Here is a 23,438-nt window from a genome sequence, read left to right as displayed (position 1 = left end):
CACTTTGTTGGAAATTAATCCGGCAATTTGGTACCTTCGTTCCAACTCTATCTTTATTTTTCGCAATTTAATTCTAGCAATTTAATTTACGCAATTTAATTCTAGCAATTTAATTTGTTGTAATTTATTTGATTGTGATTTAAATTAATTTTATTTAATAATGTCAAAGAGATTAAGACGTGGTGCCGGTAGTAGTAGTAGTCGTACTGTTAAGGGTGCGCTTAATGAGGAAACATTTGTGGAAGAAACACCTAATTTAGGTATTGATGTTGGTGATTTTATTATTCTACTATTTTTGTACAACTCATGTATTATTTGCAAGTTAAAAAAAAATACAACTTGCAAATAAATGTTATCCAAGAATGAATAAAATATATGGCTCATTGAGCTTTCTTCTATTTACTTGTGTTCATATTTTTACTTTTATTAAGTTAGGAATATACCTAAAATATACTAAGAATATACTTATAAGTATATTAAGTTATATAGTATACTTAAACATATATAAGTATATATAGTACATATAGAAAAAATAGTATATATAGTATATAAGAGTATATATAGTATATAAGTAAGTATATATAGTATATAGTACATATATATAAGTATATATAGTATATGTAGTATATATATTAAGTTATACACATATATAAGTATATATTGTTACACCCCGGAAAAATTTCGCGTTATCAAAACTGTAGACGGCTAGTACAGGCCAAAGGATCGATACAGCACGAACGCGCCCCCACGTGGCGCGAACGCGCTCAACGAAAATTCGAGAATCAAGTTAGGAATGAAGGTGGTGTATAAGAAGGTAATAATAGCATATATATGACATTTGGAGACCATATGGTGTAAATTAGGTCATATGTTAATTGACGAAAAACCCTCGTTGCTGCAAGCTAAGTGGGGCCCACATGTCGGAGTTTTATAAAGGAAATATGAAGATACATACAAGTAGTATATGGAAAGTTGAGCAAGTCCTAAGAAGGACCCATAAGCCAAAAATGGGCATAAGTCCTCCAAAAGGACGATTTAAGGAAACGTTTTCGGATGATCTGACTTGAAAGGGCAAAAACAGCATTATAAGTTTGGAATTTGGGAAAACCCCCATAAATAAAAGTTGTAGATAATTGAAAGAGCTTTCCAGCCATAGGTCGTGGGCCCTCATACGATATCGGGATCAAGAGTTATGACCATTTTACTGAACTAAGGTCCAGTCAGAAAAATTTAACCCTGCGCGAACGCGCCCAAAGGGGGCGCGAACGCGCAGAAGGAATTTAATTAACTCTGCGCGAACGCGCCAGAAGGAAGCGCGATCGCGCTGAACACTTTTCCAGCTGCTTCTGGCAGCTTCCAAAACAATTATAAAGAGGGGGAGACCCCCTCATTTTCATCCCAAAACCACGAAAAACACCCCAAATATTCCAGAAAATTTTCCAACTTTTCACCACCAAATTTTAGCCCAAACCATAGCGTATAGTTTTCACTGCAGAATCGTATGGCGGTGCGTTGTGTCATAAAACTAAGGTGAAAAAGGGAAGATACAACAATATTAAAAGGAGAAAGGTATGAATCTCTTCCTATTTGTGTTAATACTAGTCTATTTACAAAGAAGGCGCGATTAAATAATTGTATACTGAGTTAATTAGTTGTGGAAAGTTGAAAAACAGCGTGTGGGCTGTTTTAGGAGATATTTTGAGTTGGAAACATTATAATTGATGTTGGTATTGTTGTTGTTGTTGTTGGCTGCTGAATTAAAAATTTGGGCTAGGCATATAAACAGGGGAGATGCTGCCCGATTTTCGGCAGAATATAAAATAGTATAATTTGAATTATGGTACAAGTGTATGATGAAAAGGCTAATATTAGTGTGAAGTATCTTAAATGTAGACTTACAAGCTCGGACACATAAGCGTAGCTAATAGGACGTGGAACAGGTATGTTAAGGCTCGTCCCTTTTCTTTCAAAGGCATGATCCCCAAGTCGTAATGTCTCAAATGTCTTTTTTTATATATACCTTCTTTACTTGCAAAAGCTATAAGTCTATGACTCCAAGGTATAAGTTTTTTTCTAAAAGTTCATAATTGTTTTTCTTCAAAATGCCCATATTTTCCGAAAACCAAGTTTTAAGAGATAGGAAGCTCTTATGACTAAGATGATGAATATGATCTTATAATGACAACAATGAAGTCAAATATGAGAAAATGTCTATGATAGATATGTTGACGATATGTTCCTACCATGAATATGACAATATGAAAATGTTAAGTTATTTCTTGATTTCTCAATTCTATTATGGATAAGGACTATTTTAAAGGTTCCAAGTATGTGAAACGATGCATTATGACCCGGTTCTGTGTTTTCTCATGATGACACTCTCCATTGATAGTCTCGCCTTATATTAATTGTCCCTTCAAGGTGAGACACGACGTCCATGGCTATTCCATAATATAATCGGAGGTTACCGACCTTACGTCACTCCGATGGACACATGATTTTCTTTGGGCTCTCCTGCATGCTTATATGACATATGTATATGAGATATGTATATGTACATGGGGTGGGGGAAGGGATATATGGGGAAGGGGAAGGGACATATGTTGCATTGCCACCTGGTCAGCTGGCGTTATCATCCCGGACGCGGGATGCCCGGACGCGGGATATATGGGCGAGCCGACGTATTTCGGCGCTATGTGGGCGAGCCGACGTTGTTCGGCGCTATGATATGATATGACATGACATGATACGACATGACATGATATGATACGACCAGACAAGCATGCATGGCATTCGCCCCCAGGGGCACTCATATGTACAGGTTACTCTTTTATCTTATGACATGTTCTATGTTCCATACAGTTATTATTCCTGCTTACATCTTTTACTATGTTACTATTCATGCCTTACATACTCAGTACATTGCTCGTACTGACCCCCTCTTTCCTCGGGGGCTGCGTTTCATGCCGCGCAGGTACACCCAGATGATGCGAAGCTAGCATAGAAGACGTTCCAACGAGGTTGGTAGGCTCCACTTGTCCTGGAGTGCTGCCGAGTCAGAGTATATGTACTATGACGCTATGTTCGAGGTTAGAGACTTTGCAGACAGAGTCGTGGGTATAGAGCGTGAGCTTTGTAGACGGCTTCGCCAGTCGATATGTTATTATGTCTCATGTCACGGGTCCCACATGATTATAGACTTTACTTATGAAAGGAAAAAGAAAAAAAAAAGATTGGAGAGCTTACTATGTATTTATTTCTTAATTGGTTCAAAAGATTATTTGTGTAATAAGAGTCAGCGGGTTCGCTCGGCTCCGAATGTGGGGTCGAGTGCCCATCATACCCTAGTAAAGTCGGGGTGTGACATATATAGTATATAAGTATATATAGTATATATATTAAGTATATATAGTATATATGTATATATAGTATATATAATAAGGTATACCTATATATAAGTATATATAGTATATAGTACATATATATAGTATATATATTAAGTTATACATATATTTAGTATATACATTAAGTATATATAGTATATATGTATATATAGTATATATAATAAGTTATACCTATATATAAGTATATATAGTATATAGTACATATATATAGTATATATATTAAGTTATACATATATTTAGTATATACATTAAGTATATATATAAAAGTATATATAGTATATAAGTATATATAGTATATATATTAAGTTATACATATATATAAGTATATGTAAGTTATACATATATATGTATACGAAAAGCACTATTCTGTATTGCTGACTTGCTGTTAGGCTGTTAGTCAGTAAATATTTAAACTTTAATTATAAAGTTGTATAACATATGTAAATATACCTACAATATACAAATAAATACTATAATATATATATATATATATATATATATATATATAATACAAAAAACAAAAAACAAAAAAGATTTTAAGCACTCCAAACCGGACCGGTTCCGGTTTGGAGTTTAAAACCGGTAAACCGGAACCGGCCGGTTACCGGTCCGGTTCCGGTTGGAACCGGTTAACACCTTTACATGTACGTGAATTTATTGAAGGATGTTTTCATCGGACTTGTGCTCGCAACTGAAATTAGTTTTATTTTAATCTGCTGATCCGTTTGTTATTATAAACTAGTTAACTTGATCGCGCTTCGCGCAATAATTGAATACATCATTGAACTTTAAGATAGTAAAACGTTAAAATATCATGTAAAAACAAAAAATCTTAATGTTCTTTTTATCTTCAAATACTAAACAGATTAATATAGGTGAAACTATTCTCTATTTCTTTTATTTAAAAAAGCATTTAAAAGGACAAAAGAATCAAGAAAATATGATCTTTTTATGTATATATGGTTAAATACAATGTTTTTTTTTACTGTGTACATTTGATATGTGCATATAAGTACTAAAAAAAAATTACCGTATCATTAGAGATTAAATTTTAGAGCTTTCGGAATTTTATCTTCATTTAAAATTTAAAGAAAAAATTAAAGATAAAGACGAATGAAATTTACACTTTTCATTCTTTTTCCATCTTCCTTCCTTTCTTATGTCCTTATATAGCAGTTCATTTCTCGATTAAAAAATGGCTATTTTAAATTCATTCTCCTCTTCTTCCCTTATCTTCTTGTCTCCTTTAATAAACAACCACCTTTTGCTCTAAAATAATTTCAATAAATTTATTTAAAATATTGTGAATTCCAAAATGTACATATTTCTCTTGAAAGTTCCTCCTAAAAATTTAATGCGCACATCAAAAACACAAAGTAAAGAAAATCCGTAGGAGTTAATGTTTAGATAGAAATCTCCAGCTTCATGCTCTAGAAGTATCTTAACGTTTATTCACCTGAATTAATTTTAACATTAGAATCAGTAAAAAAAAAAAAAAAAACATAGCCGAGAATAAAAAGATAGCAAGAAAATAAAAGAAAATGAAAAAACGAAAGAAAAACGAAAGAAAAACAAAAGAAGAATAGTTAATTGAGAAATGATATAAGATGAGAGATAGGTGATTAAAAGGAGTTACAGAACTAAAATGACATAAATGTTTAACTCAATATAAAAACCACGATTGAAGAAAAATAATTCCGTTCCAAATTAATACAGCATTGATTATACATTGATTTCAAGAAATGGAGGAAGAAAGAAGTAGAAGGAGGAGAGTAATGGAGAGAATAAAGGAAACGATAAGTTATTGGTAATAACTCTTTAATTGAGCAATTGTAAAGAAATAGGAATATCTGCTTTTGAATATGCACTAAACTTCATTTTACAACATCTCTTTTAATACTCTTTTTCATTAATAAATTTGCTCAAGAAATGGATCTTACACTTCCCCTCTAATCTTTTTCCATTTACAAAAAATTAAAGATACATCCAAAAAAGGAATGAAGATATATTAGAACGTAAATTGGAAAAATAGTAGTCTAAAAAGAAGTAGGCCATACCTTGCTTCTGGTGGAGTAAAATGAATATTGCTATCTCCATATTGTCAGTGGTGTTAAAGTAACCATTTCATGCAAATATCATACGACAAAAATGAAACATGAAAGAAATAATTCATATTACTATTATGTAAGAATTCAGATAATACAATACACGTACGTATATGTAAATTAAAACAGTAAAATATTTAAATTGAAACACTATGTCTCCTGATTATGCTTATTGTTACCGGATGACTTGCATTTGTTTCATCAAAATAGCACATTGGGGAAGGCTTCAAACATAAAGCAAAAGAAAAACACGAAGCAATAGGATATGATCAGATTCTCAATAAATTGGGACTGAAAACATGATATGAAACACCTATGAGCACTATCTTAATTAGTCGGTATTTATAATAGAACACTAAATGTGAATTTATGAGAATAGAGAAAAATGGGGAGGTGAAAAGGTATCTAACTGATATGCAATTGTAATGATCATTGAAATGTAATAAATAGGTTAATACAACGTGGGAGAGGTTTTTGGTAATTCAATTAGTTAGGAAATTATTGTGTTATTTTATATAGAGAAATGGAGGGGAAAATGTCAAAAAAAGGAGAAAAAATAAATAGGAATGTTGGCCATAGAGAGGTGTCACATCACTTTATCTATGTCTAGCTTTATATTATATATAGATTACTATATTCATATTCGTGTGATACGCGGTGTTTAAGTACATTGGATCATTTATTACTTTAACAAAATTCAATTATGATCTTATTTTTTAATGCAATGTACTTAATAACAAAATCTTTCTGAAATTAAAACAGACGAATGATAAATGTTAGACTATCTCGTTAGTTCCTTAAATAGATAAAGAATTTCTTTTACTCTCTTAATAATTTTTTGTTTGATTTTGATCAAAATTATAGTATTATTTTTATCGGTGAAAATCATTTTCTCTCTCTAATTTTGGTTCAAACACCTTCCCCCGATTTTGAACAACAATAACCCCCCCCCCCCACCCCCCACCCCCAAAAAACACACACACCCCACACGCACATCTCAATTGAACTTTTTAAGTATCTTTATACCCTCTAAATTATTAAAAAAATTCTTCTTTTAGTTTTTTAATATTATGATATATATTTCCCTCTTTTTAACAGCCCCACGTTCACCCCCCACCCCTCCCCCCTTTTTTTTAAACCATTAGCAAGAACTTGTTTTAGTTGTCTATCATCGGGAATTCGGACAACTGTCTTAAAGACAGTATCCAAAAGTACCAAACATATTATGAACTTAACTTTACTTATATAATAAATGAAGTAAAAATCTGAAAATTAATTTTTGAATGCGTACAATTTTGATAATTGAGCACAATAACATTTTAATTAGAAACTCTATTCATATAAATAAATTTGATAATAGTAACCAAAACTCAAAAATCTCATTTACTTAATTGAGAATGAAAGGGAACAAAAACCTTTTAAACATATCTTTAAGGGATAAGGCACTATTATCCCCCTGAACTATACCCGAGGTTGCTACGATACACTTTACCTTTCCCTGGGTCATATTAACCCCCTAAACTTATTTAAAACGGAATAATTACCCCCCTAAACCTATTTAAAGCGGAATAATTACCCCCCTAAACGCTGACGTGACAAAGAGAGTGTGTTTCAATCTCTTTGAGAGAGTGAGAAACAAAAAAAAAGGAGAAAACTTAAGTTTTTTTCCTTAAAAATCTGTTTTCTTAAAATATGAAAATAAATCTAGTTTTCCAAATTTAGTTTTAAAAAATGGGTTTTCCACATTTTTTTTTTCAAAATTTTATAAAAAATCAGTTTTTTCACATTTTGACAAGAAAAGTACTTTTTCTGGATTTTATTTGAAAAATAAAAGTGTCCTAAGAAAATGAAATCATGAAAATAAATATTTTTTAAGACATTTTAAAAAAATAATCAAGTTTTTCATATTTTTAACAAATCCATTTTTCCATATTTTTAAAAAAAATATTTTTTCAGTTTTGTTTTTTAAAACAAAAGAGTAAGGGGAAGAGGGGGGGGGGGGGTGGGGGGTGTTAAAAAAAACAAATTTTCAATTTTTTTAAATGGGTTTTAAAAATATTTTTTTAATGAAAATTCTGTTTTTTAATCCATGTTTTCAATTTTTTTTTTAAAATGGGTTTTTAAAAAAATCAAAATTTTCAATTTTTTCTTAAAAACAGGTTTTAAAAGTCTTTTTTTTTAAAGAAAATTCAGTTTTTTTTTTTAAATTGACATGTAAGCTGAAAAAATAAATTAAAACAAATAAATACACATGTGGCAAGGAGAGTGTATGTCACTTCCATATGAGAGTGACATCAACGTTTAGGGGGGTAATTATTCTGTTTTAAATAAGTTTAGGGGGTAATAGGATCCAGGAAAAGGTAAGGTATGTCATAGCAACTTGGGGTATAATTTAGGGGAGTAATAGTACCTTATCCCTATCTTTAATGCATGTAATATAAAAGAATATAAAAAATAAAGACATATTTTATATAGATTCCGTAATGATTTAATATAATAGTTAAATAGAATTTCAAAAAATGATATAGCTAGAAAATATTACTTTAATGGTAATCAAACCTCGAATGATTTAATATATCGCCATATCAATTAAGTCTTTTAGTGTCTCTGGTTATATTATTTTATTTGTAAAGTTAATTCAAAGTATAATGCCCTTATATTATTTATTTTCATTATTCAATGTTTTTGTTTTCGGCTTATTTTCTAATTTTTTGTTACATGACAATACGAATTTAGTTTGAGAATGCAAAAATCATCAAAATGCACACAAATCTAAATTTACCCTATTCAGTTTGAATTCAGATTCAAATATTAAGCACAACTGCTCAATTATTTTTATTAAATATGTTAAGCTAACCATTAATTCAATTCAATTTCAATTTTTTTAACATCAATTCAAATTATTTATCTTTTACTTTAAATACAATTTAATTATTTCTTTATGAAATTCAAAATATATTATCTTTCAAGTCATATTCAAATTCTTTTATTTCAATCCAAAATTTAATATTGTAATGCTTATTAACTTTGTCCCAATACTTGTATTTGGTTTCTTCTTAACTACATATCATAGTTAAAGTAATCTGTTGAATAGGATCTTCGTGTTTACCATTGATTGCAGAATCTTGTTCAAAGAGATTAAAGTTGAATGCACAAAGCTTAAAACTTTGAGAATAAGAGGAAAGAATACTCTCCTTCCTTCCGGAGTGACATATATAAACACTCTAAGACTTGCAAGGAGCAATGTAGCACATGAATTGTGAAACTATTAAACAAAGAAAGCTATAAATTTTACAACAATTAGGACTTCAAGTAATATGTGATTCTTTATACACGAAACTTTGTACATGACTCTCTCTACGGACAAACCCCCTATTAAGATTAACCACGAGACCTTCATCCATCCATGGCTTTTCGTGGTAACTGCTCCACCTTGATATCTTGAGCCCTATTAGTTGCGAGTCAAAAATCGTATCTTTTAAAAGATAAAATAAATTTGAGACATTGAGCAACAAAACAAGTTAATCCTCATTAATAACATGAACTTATCTTGAGACTTTTTACTACAAATAAATCCAACAAAAATGTCATAGAGAAATTGAAATGCACAAATAAAAACAACAACAATCAATTTAGATAAGTAGTGTGACTAAAAACGTGATGAGAATTATAACACGCTAAATAAAAAATAAAAATTATGCTTTAAAGAATCTAAAAAATATCACAAAAGAAAGAAAAAAGAAGATTAACGAAAAGACGGATAGTATATAAAAAGAAGACACTAAATTTGAAATTAATATCATTAATGCATAACGTACCCCCAAATGCTACTAAATATCAAGAACATGACACCGAAAATTAATGTGAGCATAGCTTTAAGATGAAATATGTAATCATACAACACAAAATTAAAATTCTCATACTGTTGTAAATGAAAAACCTACTGAGCTTTGTGAATGTTGATTCCCACATTTAATTTGAAGGGATTAAACAGGAAAAAGAAAAGGAGATACAAATAAAGATAATAGATTAAAATTTCAAAAAAAATTATAGGTCTATTCACAACTTTTACCTTTCAAATTCAAAACACGTTATCTTTCAATAAATGTTATTATAGCATTACCATTGTACTTATCTATTTATACCAAAATTGTGAAATGTTTGCTTTGGTTTCGTTTTTTAAACTTGATTTGCCTTATCTCCAAATGGGAGATAAACTCAAATTTTAACAGATAATTTCAAATTCAGTTTAGGCTTATTTTTATGTTTAAATTTTGAATTATCAGCAAAGCTATCACATTTTTTTTTTTAATTTAAAAGACAAATAAATATGTTATAGAAACACAATTGTTACCCCCCCCCCCCCCCCCCCCCACACACACACACGCACAAACCACATCCCCCAGCCCACCGATTTGTTTCCATGCCTACACCTGTTGCTATCTTGAAGTTTTTACTCCTTAAGTTATTTTATTTTATAAATTCATTTTACAATATTTGAATTTTTTATTTTTAATCTTTTAATTTCAAAATAATTTTTTCTATTCCATGCTGCTCTTTTTTTTCACGATGTTAAAATATGCTTCTTTAAGATGATAGATTACCACATAAAAAGATTACAAACTTTTTGAAGAAAAATGCTACAAAACTGAAGGGACTAAATTTTTTATGTATCCATCTAGTCTAGTATAACAAAATAATTAAAAACAGATTCAATTCTATCCAAATTCGAATTTCTTATCTCAATTCAAATTTAAATTTATTTCAATTTAAGTATGTTTATTACAAAACATATTAACTTGGTTTTAAAATTATCAAGTGGCATGTTATTAGGTTGCCACTTGACTTAACCACGTTACTTGTACCTCTCCTATGTTATATATATAAAAGATATGGATGGTTAAAAAATCATAAAGTAATTGATATAATCAACGTCTGATCACACATAAAGAAAACAATCAATTCAGTATTTCTTCTAATTGCTGCAAGCATTTGTGACTATGTAGCTACACTTTAAAATGGCTGCTTATAGTTGTGCATTAAGGTTAATTAATTAAATAATTTCTAAAAGTGAATCTAAATAATTTTTCAATGGTTGAAATATAATATTATCAACTCAAACACTTCTGAAATAGATATGTTAATCTATTGATTTGATCGATATGAATTCTAATTAATTGGCTGCAACAAACATTCGACAAATTTTGGAATATGTTCTCTTTAAATGACTCAAAAAGATTACTGCTAATAAATAAATTTAAGTAGACTCTTTAGTAGGGATCTAGTAGCTCAGTTGGTTGGCTACCTGAACTTTCACCTTGTTGGTGAGTGTTCGAATCCCCACGTTGTAATCCCCTCCTCATTTCCCCTTTCCCTACCCCCTATGTAATAAAAACAATTTTTTTTTTTTTTAAAAAGTTGACTCTTTATATATATATATATTTCTTTGGGAGAGAAAGTGATTGCGGGGAGGGGTTACGGTTCGGTCCAGTCCAATCGAATATGGAATTACAACGTACCTCGCAGATGGTTAAGTCCTAATTCCTAAACACAACTATACACGAACTAGCCATATATTTCAGGCATCACATGACCATGTAAATTAAGATGATACATTTGATTGAATAGATATCAACCGATAAAGTACCTAGCTAGCTACATCTGTTGCAAACACCATTACGATTAGACTATTGACCCCTCGATTCTCCAGAAATTCGGTGATCTCAAAGTCTTTCAAGACCTGGTCAAGTGACCTAATCAATTTATACATTTGACTATATGATGCATCAATAGAAAATTACACAGTAAATATATATCCCTGGCTCTCAAATCAAGCTCATTAAGGAAAGGCCAAGCTGCAATGACAAAGAAAATTGAATGAGTATAACATATGACACATGAGTGTTCAGTTTAGAAATTTGGGGTTTGAGGTTTGGGATTCGGGTATTTACATACCCTAACTTGAGGCTAGTATCTGAGTCATTGCAGTCCTGATGACTATTGACTAAGCTGCGATTGTTGGTGATGGAATCTGCCGATTGTCCTTGCTCAGTTGCAGTTTGGCCCTCAAATTGCAACACTCTTGCCTGCTGCCACAGATTTAATGATTTAGTAGTAAGGGAGAAGTAAAGGATTTTTCCAAAAATAACATTGCAGAATAATTTACTTCTGATTGTTGTTTCAACTGTGAATTCTCTTCCTGCAGTTGAGCTTCCTGCATATAAAAATGTTATAACTAGACATCAGCAGTTAGCTAATAGGAAATCTCAGTTCTCAAGAATAATAAAATGTTCTTGAGATTGGATTTCACTGTTTGGCTTATAGATTCTGTCTTTAAGGGAAATTTAGAAGGCTAGAAAAATAACTTTTTCAAAAGAAAAGAGGGTCAAATTTGGTTATGTACTATTTAAAATTGAGTAATTTTGCGCTCCGTTTGACTTATAGTCTAATATTACCCAGTCATTACAAAAAGTCTCGTTTTTGCTCTTGATCGCTGATAGAATCCCATCTGAGGATAATTCTAAACCCTAGGACAAAAATTGAAGGATATATTTCAACATTTTTTCTCAAAGAATTTGGACATATGACTCCACCTGTTCCATGTTGGAGCCCTGCTAACGACGAGGGCAAATAGGAAACTCTTTGCTAAGAGCAAGAATATTACCGGATCGACTAAGATTGTGTAACGAATGGCAAAAGTATAAAAATAAATTTGGACCTTTTCTCCTTTTTAATAGAAAGCTTTCAAGAACTTAAAAGTATGTTTGTTCTCAGAAACAGCTTTTTTTCACCGAAAATCAAAATAAAAATGTTTTTCAGGACAACCATAATAAATGTTTTCCATATTTTTCATAATCTCGACAGACTTTTCCCTATGATTGTTTTCCAAAATCTAATATTTCAAAAACCAAATTCAAATTTTAGTTCCTGATAGAAACAAATATGTCCTGATTAAGAAATATAGTCCTGATAAATAATACTAGTATTCAAGTTAATGACTTGCCTTTTTCTTGAGGGAACTGATCTCTCTCATAAACTTGTCACCCTGAAATACACAAAATCCCAAGTTAATGCAGTCAACGTATGTTAATTGTTGGACCATTTAATCACATCAGTGCACAAAGGAGGGAATTAAGTATCTAGAACCTTAATCTTCAGTACACGACTTATTCCTCCCTCGACTATCTTCTCCAATTTCATTAGTTCCTCCAGGCCAAGTCCTTGCAGCTCTTCTCCATTAAGTTGCCTAGCATAATAAGTCCTTTGCAATTTGACACGACTCGAGACAGAATATTTTAACAGTAAAAGATAAGAGTGTGTCGAGAAATACTTATTATTAGTAGAACTCTCAACATCTGATAACAAGACGCAACAATTAACAGTAAAAGATAAGAGTTTTTGATATAAAAGTCAGTTTGGGACGTGCTACGGAAGGCGCTTTCTTCGGGTAGATATTCGTCGCTAACCAGGTGCAATAGAAAATGACGTCCGGCTTAGAAATTTTCTAATGTGTACCTTCATAGAAATTCCAAAGAACTCTTAAATCTCTTAATTACTTTATAAAAATTAGAGGGAGTGAAAAAATGGGATTCTTGAAGAGAGCGGAAAGATGAAGGTTTCAGGATTCTCTAGATTTGATTTTCTAGCTTGTGAGTAACGCATTTATAAAGAGTGAAAACATAAATCAACAATTACCTTCTATAAGAAAATTATGAGTTAAGGGTCAAAAACACCCCTCAAGTATCCTACCTGAACTATCAGTGTAAGAGTTTCCTACTTAAACTATCACCAGCTAATTTACAAAACACACCTCAATTATCCGTTGTTCAGTTTTTCTACCTAAATTATCACCAACTAGTTTGCAAAACGCACCTCATTGAAAGTAAACAACTGATAGTTGAGGTGTGTTTTGCAAACTAGTTAGTGATATTTTAGATAGGAAAAGTGAACAACTGATAGTTGAAGTGTGTTTTACAAACTAGTTGGTGATAGTTTAGATAGAAATATCTCCCGTTTGATAGTTCAGGTCGGAAACTCAAAAAAAAATGTGATACTTGAGGTGTGTTTTTATCATTATCTCAAAATTAATTAATACATCTCTTCAGTAATAAAAAGATGTGTCTTACAAAAATTGGATACATAGCCAAATTAAAATTTGAACACAAAATAAAACCAACAATTACCTCAACTCCCGATTCTTCTCCACAAATTCCCTGCTAAGCATTGCACAGGTTTTCCTCTCGCTCTGAAAAATTGAAACATTTGCTTGGTGTTTACTAAATCAGATATGGAAATTAAGATTTCAAACAAAATCTTGTCTTTTGTATACATTTCATGATCACATCAATACCTAAAAAACTAAAATTAGTCACATACAAATTCTGTAGCTTAATGTTAATTCATTCACTGCATCCTCCGGTACACAAGAACATTTACGAGCATCAGAGCTAATGGTATTACCTGAAGGTTAGAAGATTGGAGTTGGTCTGGACTATCCATATTTTCCCTTTCTGACTGCATCTTGTGCTTCTCAATCAGTTGCACCATACTGTCCAAAAGTAGAGTACATCACATATACATGAACAAGATTTGACTTTCTCAACCCAAGGAATTAAAGTTTTTATGTGGATATAAAGTACTAATGATGAAGAGTGTGATCACTACGTAAATTGATTGTTAAGTACATATGACGAAGGAAAACATATATTAAAGCAGCTAGTAACCAGGAATACTTGAAAACACGTGAGAAAAACAAAACTTAAATGTACTATAGCTTATAACATTATGTTCAAATTTTCTTTTTGTTCATGTTTTCCATTCAGCTCCCTACTATGTACCCAGCAGGACTCGAAGGATGAAAGAGTACTTACCACTCCACTGCAACCATTGTACGTATTTTGCTTAAATTTTATTCTATTCACCTAATTAATAATCTAAAACGCAATTATCTATGGCACATTAGCTTTACAGTTCAACCAACAGTGCATTAGAGAAACGAAAGGAGTATAATAATTACCTCTCCGAATTTGCTTCCGAAATCAGATGGCACTAAATTTAAATAATGACTATTTACCCTTTTTGAATTTTGGTTGGCTGCTAAGTCAGGACTACAAACGTTAAACGGAATTTATGGGTGTTGGAAAATGATTTTCCACATTAGATTATGGCTATGGTTTATAACAGAAAAAAGCTTTGCGCATCTCTTAAAGAATATCTAGGCTGTGGAAACCAATGAATTCTTCCACTTATGTGATAATTCTTATCGACCGGTCGAGTCGTGGTTGCGGTAGATCCGCTAAGGAGAAACTCATAAACCTCCTAAATTAGTATTTATGATACGAATTACTACAATTACAAATGTTATTTTAGTTATATGATCATTTTTCATAGAAGTGGCATATATATAGAGTAACAAAGAAGATAAACAACAAAACACGAGATCTTTGCAACATCAGTTTCTTCTGTTCAATATAGTAGAAGATTATTTCCTCGAAGGGAAACCCCTACTTTCGCGTTTTTTTTTTCTTTCTTAATTCTACCATTTTTTAACCTTCAATCCTTCTCCTCTAGCTTCCCTTTTCATGTGCCACCCAATTCATATTTAGAAAAAATAATTTCTTAAAAATCTGAAAAATGACTTTTCAAGAACGAGTAGGGAAAATTATCTTCCTTCGTACCAAAGGCACCTTATATTATTCTTGAAAATTTCCTATGCTTGTATCTGTTTTGTTATTCGGAGTTTATGTCTTCTTGTTGTTTTTTGATGTTATGTAGGATAAACGAGGCAATATGTGTTAGGTTTATGCCTTGATTTTCTTATCATATTTGGATTTTACATTTTCTTGAAGGGAGAACAAAGAGTTTACCATATTTGATTTTACTTTTTTCAAAAGAAATTTTTAATATTCCATATTTAGTTAACCTCTTTCTTGGAGGAAAAGGTTTTGGACCTCTATAAATTGAAAAATCTTTCTCATACAACATAACATAGTAGCATCCACAATGTAGTCATTAAAGAGTCGTGTTTAGGGTGATATTATTCTCTCAATAGTTTTTTATGCTTTTAAATATTACTTTTTTAGCAGGCCAGACCAAACCATATTATATTATTATGTCTCTTCAGTATATTTTCTTTGTCGTCCAATTTATCATCATTCAAGGTTTGCAAATTATTAGTTGTTACATGACGCCCTGTTATTTCAATCCCAACAAATGGTATCAAATCCAATGGTTAAACGAGGTTGAAAACAGGTTCAAAGCATATTCAGATCAAGTTGCAGCCTATTGACGATAATGAATTTTTTTTATCCAATAAGTAAAAAAAGTCTGAAGCGGTACATGTGGAGATGAAGTTTCAACAATATTTTCAACATCCTGCTACTGCATCTTTAAAAAAAAAATTAAAATCATTTTTAACCCATAATATTTTTAACATATTTTCAATCATGGCAAGCAGCAGTGATGACGATTATGTGAAGAAGACGGATTAAGTTTTTGTTAAGAAAACTCAGGCCAAAGGGGAGATTTGTTAGGGTTTTGCCCTGATTTTCTTACCATATTTGGATTTTACATTTTCTTGAAGGAAGGGCAAAGAGTTTACCATATTTGATTTTACTTTTTCCAAAAAGAAAATTTTAATATATCACATTTTGGTAACCTCTTTCTGGAGAAAAAGGTTTTAAACCTCTGTAAATTGAAGAATCTATGTCATACAACATAACATAGTAGCATCCATAATGTAATCATTAAAGAGTCTTATTTAGGTGGAGATTTTTCTCTCAATAGTTTTTTCTGCTTTTTAATATCACTTTTTCAATATGTAGGCCAATTGGCCAAATCATATTATAATATTATGTCTCTTTAGTATATTTTCTTTGTCGTCTGATTTATCATCGTTTAAGATTTGCAAATTATTAGCCTCCACATGACGCCCTGTAATTTCAATCTCGATAATACGGAGATAAGTAGCAAAAAATTTCGGTGATAATCACCAAAATAAGAGTTAAGAGAGCAAAAGGAAAAAAAAAATGGAGGCAATAATTACACTTGCCAATAGGTATATGTTTACCCTTGCATTTTACTCGCTACGTTCTATAATAAGTGTCACCTTAGCCAAAAATATTTGTCCCATAATAAGTGTTACTTTAGGAAACCAAGACATAAATTGACTAATTTTTTTCAACTCTACCCTTAGACAAAAAGTGACAAGTTTATGTATTCAAGACAAAAAACCACATAATAACTTGGTATTGTTGGATTCCCAATGTCAAAAGGACTACTCATGCATGCTCTAATCAAGAGGGAAAAGTAATTTATTTTTATTATATAAGAGTAGTTTAGTAACTTCACATGCATTATTGGTTTCTTAATAGGTGTGTTTTTGGTTAAGGTAACACTTATTATGGGACGGAGGGAGTACTTTTTATTGAAAGAATGATAAACATTTACCTTAACTGACTTTACTTTCCTAAAATAAACACTCTAAAATCTTTCATAATTGGCTTATTATATTCTTGTAAAAAGGAGTTTAGACTTCTATCAATTGAGGATTCTTCCTTCTCACTTAATCCACAATATAGTCCTTAAAAGATTTTGTTTAGCGTGAGAACTAACTTTTCACTTGATATTTTTTGTGTTATCCTTTATAAAGGTGAGTTGCTCAAATTCCACGTCAATTGACGAAAAATATGTTGAATTAATATTTATATTTTCATATATTTCTCTTTATTGTCATATTTATCATCGTCAAATGTTTGCTTTGTTAGCTTTCACATGATATCTGCTTATTTCGATCCCAACAAAAACGATAATACATAGCCAATTTGTGGTGCTGCAGCCTGCAGCGGTGGAAAACTCAAGGGATATTAGGGAAGTATAAGTAGAGTATTTAGGCTACTTTTGAAAGATTTTTAACTAAGAAGTGAAGATCCAACGGAAAAATCAAGATTTCCAGGAAGAGATTCACAATTTGGGAGAGCCCTTCCTTCTCAAAACTTACTTTTCTCTTTGTACTTTAGAATTTTTGTGGCTCTAATTAGAGTCTAATGTGGATTAAATTAGTATGTAGTAACTTTTTGTTGTTGAATTTAGATGAAACATATGATTTAATCTTATGATTAATTCCTTCATTTAATATTTTATTGATTTGATTAATCCTTTTTAGGGGACTTCATTAGGGCTTTCTCATATTCTGTTGAATGTGAAAGTAACAATAGGCTGAAGCTATTGCAGCGGAATTTAGAGGGACTAGGGGCGTACAGAATGGAATGGACAATATACACTTGGAATTGGACTCCAAGATCATCACCCAAATTCACACTGTTATAGGGAGGCCGACAAAGTGGTTTATTTCTTTGCAAAATTGGCTTCTACAAATGGAAGAAGGACCTTATATCTCTCTCATTTGGGCTTGCCTAGAGAAGCTAAGGAGCTAATTCAACTTGATAAGCAACAATTACCTACTTTTAGGAGGAGATCTGAAAATACAATTTCGTTCTTAGCTAAGTTTTTCTTGTTTTTTGGGATGGAAACCATTTTGTTGGCTATTCCATCCCTTTTCAGGTTGCTTTGTCAATCTCTTTTGTTGTAGACTAGAGGCAATGTTCCGTATCCTTTCTAGTCATTGTAAGTTCTTTTACTTATATATTACATGGTAGGGCTCAAGCCAAATTCTACACACCCTATATAGGCTTACAACCTAATAGTGATATCTTACACTATAAAAAAAAAATTGCAAGTGATTGCTTGAACTTTGAATATTCTCCATTGTGCTTGAATGGTCGTACTATCTTCGTTTCAATTTACCTGGTGTAAATTTGACTGGATGTGGACTTTAAGAAAGCACGGAAGAATTTTGAACTTGTGACTTTAAACATGTTATGATATTCTTGTGGCTATAAAAGCATGACATTAAAGGTAAAATGAGAATTTTAAAATTAATTTGTTACTGCATTTAAAAAGGTATAGTATCATTCTTTTTTTTGAATGGATTAATAAGGAAACAGTGTCACATGAAATGCATAAGAGGGAGAAATTGGATTGTTTATTCTTCTCTTAACCATGAGAGGACACTAGTCTTCAAGCGTACTGTTGATCATACATATATAATGGAGAAGGTCTATATATAATCTTAGAGAAGAACTTTAAAATGGTATACATTGATGAGAACATTAATGCTTCATTAGCCACAATATGTGTACTTCTAATACAACCCCTCAAAAACTAGACCCAAGGAAGAGACTCTGGGAACAAAGATCGATTCGTAGTTGAAGCTCGGAAGTATGTATTAGGTAAAACTGCAATATTGAAAATTAGCACAAACTTGAAGATCTTAGACATAACAATTAGTTCTTTCGTCTTTGTTAGCCCCTTTTGTCTTTAGATATTGGATGAAACTAGTTTTGTGTCAAAAATCTGAATTTAAGAAAATACTTAAAATAATTTACTGAGTTGTACCGAGAGACCTCGAGCATAATATACGCTACCATCGGAGAGACTTCAGCCACATCAACACCCGAATGAGGCGATCAAGAAAGTCGTGGCCTCGTAGTACCCGCATACGACAACTCTGTGGAGCTTTTCGGGTAGTTACAGATGGAACTAAAATTTTGAGTTTATGGATTCTGGATTCTAGAAAAGGCAGTTGACTTGATTTTAGATAAATTATTTATACATATTAAATGGGTTTATGAAATTTTGGCCAAAACTACTGAGTTCTACTGAATCGCATACAAAACTCTAGCTCTCCACAACTGGACCTGAGATTAGTCAGCAGCAAAACTTTAGTGTACTATCACATACATCTTATTGAAGAATTTAAAATTCTACATATGATTATATGTGTTAATTTTAATACAGACCTATAGGACTTTACAATTCTTGGTTCTCTTACCATAATCTTGAGCATTATCATATGTGATTAAAGGAGTAGCATTCTATCATCAGTTCACAAATGTGAAGACCTCTTCCATTATTGTGAAGGATGTTCAACGGATCTTTATGGTACTATACTTTAAAATTTTAAAATAAAAAGATTCAAGTACAAAACTTTGAAAGATATCGTACACTAGAAATGACAACGAAATGATATCTAAACCAGACATTTTCTTATACATTTATCACCAATTAGTTACTATTACTTTACATAGTAAAACTTTGCAAAGATTACAATTTTATTTTTTTTGTAAAATTGATAAGGAGTGTAGGGCAGTCAAATGTAATGAGAAACATTAATAATTACTTTATTTCTTTTACATAAGTGAAGACCAATAACCTGTATTTTCCAGTCACAAGTTGTACTATAGAAGTATTACAGAAAAATTTTAACATCGACCACACTAAATATGGAATTATCAATCTTCATAAATGGTATTAGCTTTTCAGCTTTTCCGGATGGAACTCTCCATATATCAGACAGATAAGAAAAGAGATTTTCTTGGACATGATGGATATCTGACACGCAAGTCATGGGCTTTTTTTTAACTCCAAAAAATTACATCTTTTCATTAATTAGTGAACTAACAAGTAGCCAATGAAAAGAAACTACACCATAATCATATGTACTACTATTGGTTTGTAAATAGTTCAAGTACTGTTTTATTATTCTGTATTTAGATGAAGTACTCATCCTTGTAACCAGAAACAATCCTACCTTACAACTAAAAAAAAGGGGAAAAACAAAAAAATGGAGAAAGAAATTAAAGAGAACCTGGAGCTTGAATATTCAAAAAGTTTTCCAGTAGCAGAGAAAACAATGAGTCCAATATCAGCATCACAAAGAGTTGAAAGCTCCTGAGCTTTCTTGAAAAGCCCTCTTCTTCTCTTTGAGAAAGTCACTTGCCTTGCTGTCAAGTTGTCTATCTTCTTGATCTGGATTTTTTGCCTCACCATTTTCAACCTATCATTGCACAAAGTCAAAGCTTGAAGTAGTTGGTGTAATATAATTAATAAATAATAAGATAAATTATAGATCTTAAAAAATCTAACTACCCAGTCATCCTTCTCTAAATTTGACTACAATCAAGACAAGAATCTTTTTTTTATATATTATATTAATATTTAGAGGAATTTTTCAGAATGTTTGTACCTTTTATCATGGATAAGGAGTTAAAAATAATAAGAAACTTGTGAACCACTTAACAATTTATAAAGGAAAAAAAAAAGGTGGAGTAATTAAGAACCACTGTAAACCCATTAAATAACCCTAGAAAACAGATAAAAGGGAAAGAACCTGAAATAGCAAGAAGCTGAAGGGAGCTAAAAGAATGGAAAATAGAAGAGATCTGTAAAGATAGAAGAATGGGAGCTCACAAAAGTGAAGAGAGATTGTTAGAAGAAAAAAGCATTCTTAAAATAGAAAGAGAAAATTATTAGAAAAGAGAGGAAGAAAAGATGTTGAAGTAATTAGCTTGACTAGGGTATTTTGGTTACATTGGTTGTAGTACTGGAAAATAACATCATCAAAAGAATAGTTCCACCAATGATATATGGAGAGAGAAGGATGTTGATAAATTAGCAGATTAAAGAGATTTCATATATGCCTATAAATATGTATATATCCCTTTCGTTTTCTTTCTTCTTATGATTTTTTCCTTTTTGCTTGACTTTGGTATGCGTAAGTTTCCTACCAGATTTTCCTTTTATAGCCAAAAATACCTTCCAAATTCCTATAAATGGCCAAGCAGACTCTGTAATTTTCCTTTCCTTTCCTCTATTAGTCATACGCTAATCATAAATCATTCCTCATTTTTCACTTCTTCTCTTTCTTTTTTTTTTCTTTTTTTTTTTCATTTTACTTCTTTGCTTGTCTCCTAGTACTTTAATTTGAGAGAATTATGTTTGTTTAATTAAGAGGCGTCACGGAATAGGAAAGTAGATTCATTCTTGAAACCTAAACATGAAAAAAGAAAAAACTCATAAAAGTTACGAAAAGGACTTATGACTGGAACCGATGTGTCCAAACCATGATAATTTATCATGGTAAATTGATAAACAGAAGCAAATTACTACTCATTAATTAATTATGGTTTAGTGATAAAACAACGGACAATTTGCAGGATTGACCTTCGTTGAGGGTGGTCTATAACTTTTGCCCCTCACATTGGTGGTCTTTAATTTTTGTCCTTCAAATTATCTAAGCTATACGATACAGTTCGGAAGGATCCAATAATTTTTGCTCAAATCTTAATATCTTATATATGTATTAGGAAATCTATTAAATATGTACAAAAAATAGATGTAGAACTCAGTTACTAGCTAGCACGTATAGTTGTTATCCTAGAATTAAAAGCTTGTTAAGTTCAAATTCTGAATTAGCATCTGATTCAGTATGACGCATGCACAAAAATGTACTCTTTATATATATATATGCGTGTGAAACAAATGAATAAAATTTCAGCAAGTATTAAACTGGGCCATAATTTGAAATGTATAATGAATTATGTGAAAAAATGTTTAAAATTTCAACCTGGCCATCCAGTTCAAAATCTGGGTCTGCTTGAGTAGACTCACTAGATCCAAGTAAGTATTTTTCGACTATTAGGTATGCACTTTTTAATACTTGCTCCTGTCGGCTTTTTATATGACCTAAATGATAATTTGAAATGTTATATTAGTTGATAATTTAATCTAACAGAAATATCATTTTAGATTTGAGATAGTTAAATAAATTCAATTTTTTCTAGTGATTATAGGACAGCTCGATGCATAAAGCATCTCGCGTTCCCAACATAAATGTCTAACTTAATACAGGCATTAGTGACATATTCAAAATGAATTTTCAAAAGAAAATTTGAAATTGAAAATCAGAGACTTTGCAGTACGTAATATACGCATAAAATTAAAGGGAAAAAGAAGAAAGCATATAAGTGTCTGTGGAAGTGGGGAAACGTTACCGTACAGGGTAACAGGTGACTGATGAGTGGTGAACGGAGAAGCGTACCAGAAATAATAACTTTATAGTAGCCTCGTACCTGTCAATGCTCCCCACTCTTTCAGCCTTTTTCTCATTTCATCTTACACAACCCACACACCTCTATGCCCTACATGTAATAGTTTTCTCACCATACCCACTTGCTATACCTCCCCTCCATCTCCCCAAATATAGAAATCATGAGATTTCAAACTTATACATTGAGGGGTCGTTTGGTACAGAGGATAAGCTGGGATATTCCGAAATAAAATTTATACCTTTGTTTGATTGAAAGTATAAATTTATTCCGAAATAAATTTATACCTTCAACCAAATAAGATATAAAACTTATCCCAAACTTAGTCTAGGATAACCCATCTTATCTCATCTAGCTTGGTATTATTTTATCCCATCTCTTAAGTAGGATAAATTAGTCCAGAGATTATAATACCGGGATAACTTAGTTAGTGTAGCAAGGGACCCCTAAGAGATTAAGGGTCGTTTGGTTCAAGGGATTGGGTGGTTTAGATGGTATAAAGTTTTGGAATTAAAGTAATTTCATGTTTGGTTTGGAAATTACTCATGAAAACATGACACGCTCAATCCGTTCAAATTTGGGCGGGTTATTGACCCCGCTATTTATTACTTTAGTCTATTTTGACCCGTCTAATTCGGCTCATATAAAAGTTGGGTTGATATGTAATTCAACTTAATCCATGAGAAACCTTGTTAGCATATTTTCTAAAAGATTTGTTTGTTTGATATGTTATATATAGTTATAAGGAAGAAAGTTTTGGTAAGTACTTATAAACAACTTATAAGAAAACAAACAAAGAAATCAAAACTTGGAATGAGTTGGGATGGTTGGCCTAGACCTATTGTTTAGCCCTTTTGACCCAACTCATTTCAACCGAAGAGCATTTGGGCGGGTTAATCGCTCGTTTATTAACTCTATCCATTTTGACCCTCTTCAATTCAGACTAATTAACCCGCCTATTTGACACCACTATAGATAAGTAA

The 23,438-nt window shown here is 31.5% G+C and overlaps 1 protein-coding gene across 2 annotated transcripts; it reads right to left on the bottom strand.

Moving 5' to 3' along the window:
- Positions 1-11,066: 11,066 nt before the first annotated feature.
- On the bottom strand, positions 11,067-21,090 carry LOC132598834 (MADS-box protein JOINTLESS-like). Of its 2 annotated transcripts, none has more exons than XM_060311945.1 (9): positions 20,739-21,090; positions 20,217-20,405; positions 13,970-14,057; positions 13,693-13,754; positions 12,656-12,755; positions 12,509-12,554; positions 11,676-11,719; positions 11,465-11,598; positions 11,067-11,364 (listed from the first exon to the last, which is right to left on the bottom strand). In XM_060311945.1, exons 2-9 carry the CDS (start codon positions 20,396-20,398, stop codon positions 11,349-11,351), a joined length of 672 nt encoding a protein of 223 aa, XP_060167928.1. In that variant the 5' UTR covers positions 20,399-20,405; positions 20,739-21,090; the 3' UTR covers positions 11,067-11,348. The 2 variants fall into 2 exon arrangements, with proteins under 2 accessions (XP_060167928.1, XP_060167929.1); XM_060311946.1 differs by having other exon boundaries at positions 11,465-11,595; positions 20,739-21,085.
- Between the last annotated feature and the right edge of the window lie 2,348 nt (positions 21,091-23,438).

Source organism: Lycium barbarum, chromosome 6 (assembly GCF_019175385.1).
Source record: "Lycium barbarum isolate Lr01 chromosome 6, ASM1917538v2, whole genome shotgun sequence".
Classification (NCBI taxonomy): Eukaryota; Viridiplantae; Streptophyta; class Magnoliopsida; order Solanales; family Solanaceae; genus Lycium; species Lycium barbarum.
The sequence above is the reverse complement of the archived record's forward strand: the minus strand, read 5'-3'. Positions and strand labels throughout refer to the sequence as shown.

Coding starts and splice junctions, on each gene's coding strand:
- LOC132598834 (XM_060311945.1), bottom strand. CDS start 20,398: ATGGTGAGGCAAAAAATCCAGATCAAGAAGATAGACAACTTGACAGCA. Junction 13,755..13,969: donor TCCAATCTTCTAACCTTCAG/GTAATACCATTA, acceptor TCAATTTTTCAG/AGCGAGAGGAAAACCTGTGC. Junction 11,599..11,675: donor AGTTGAAACAACAATCAGAA/GTAAATTATTCT, acceptor AATCTGTGGCAG/CAGGCAAGAGTGTTGCAATT.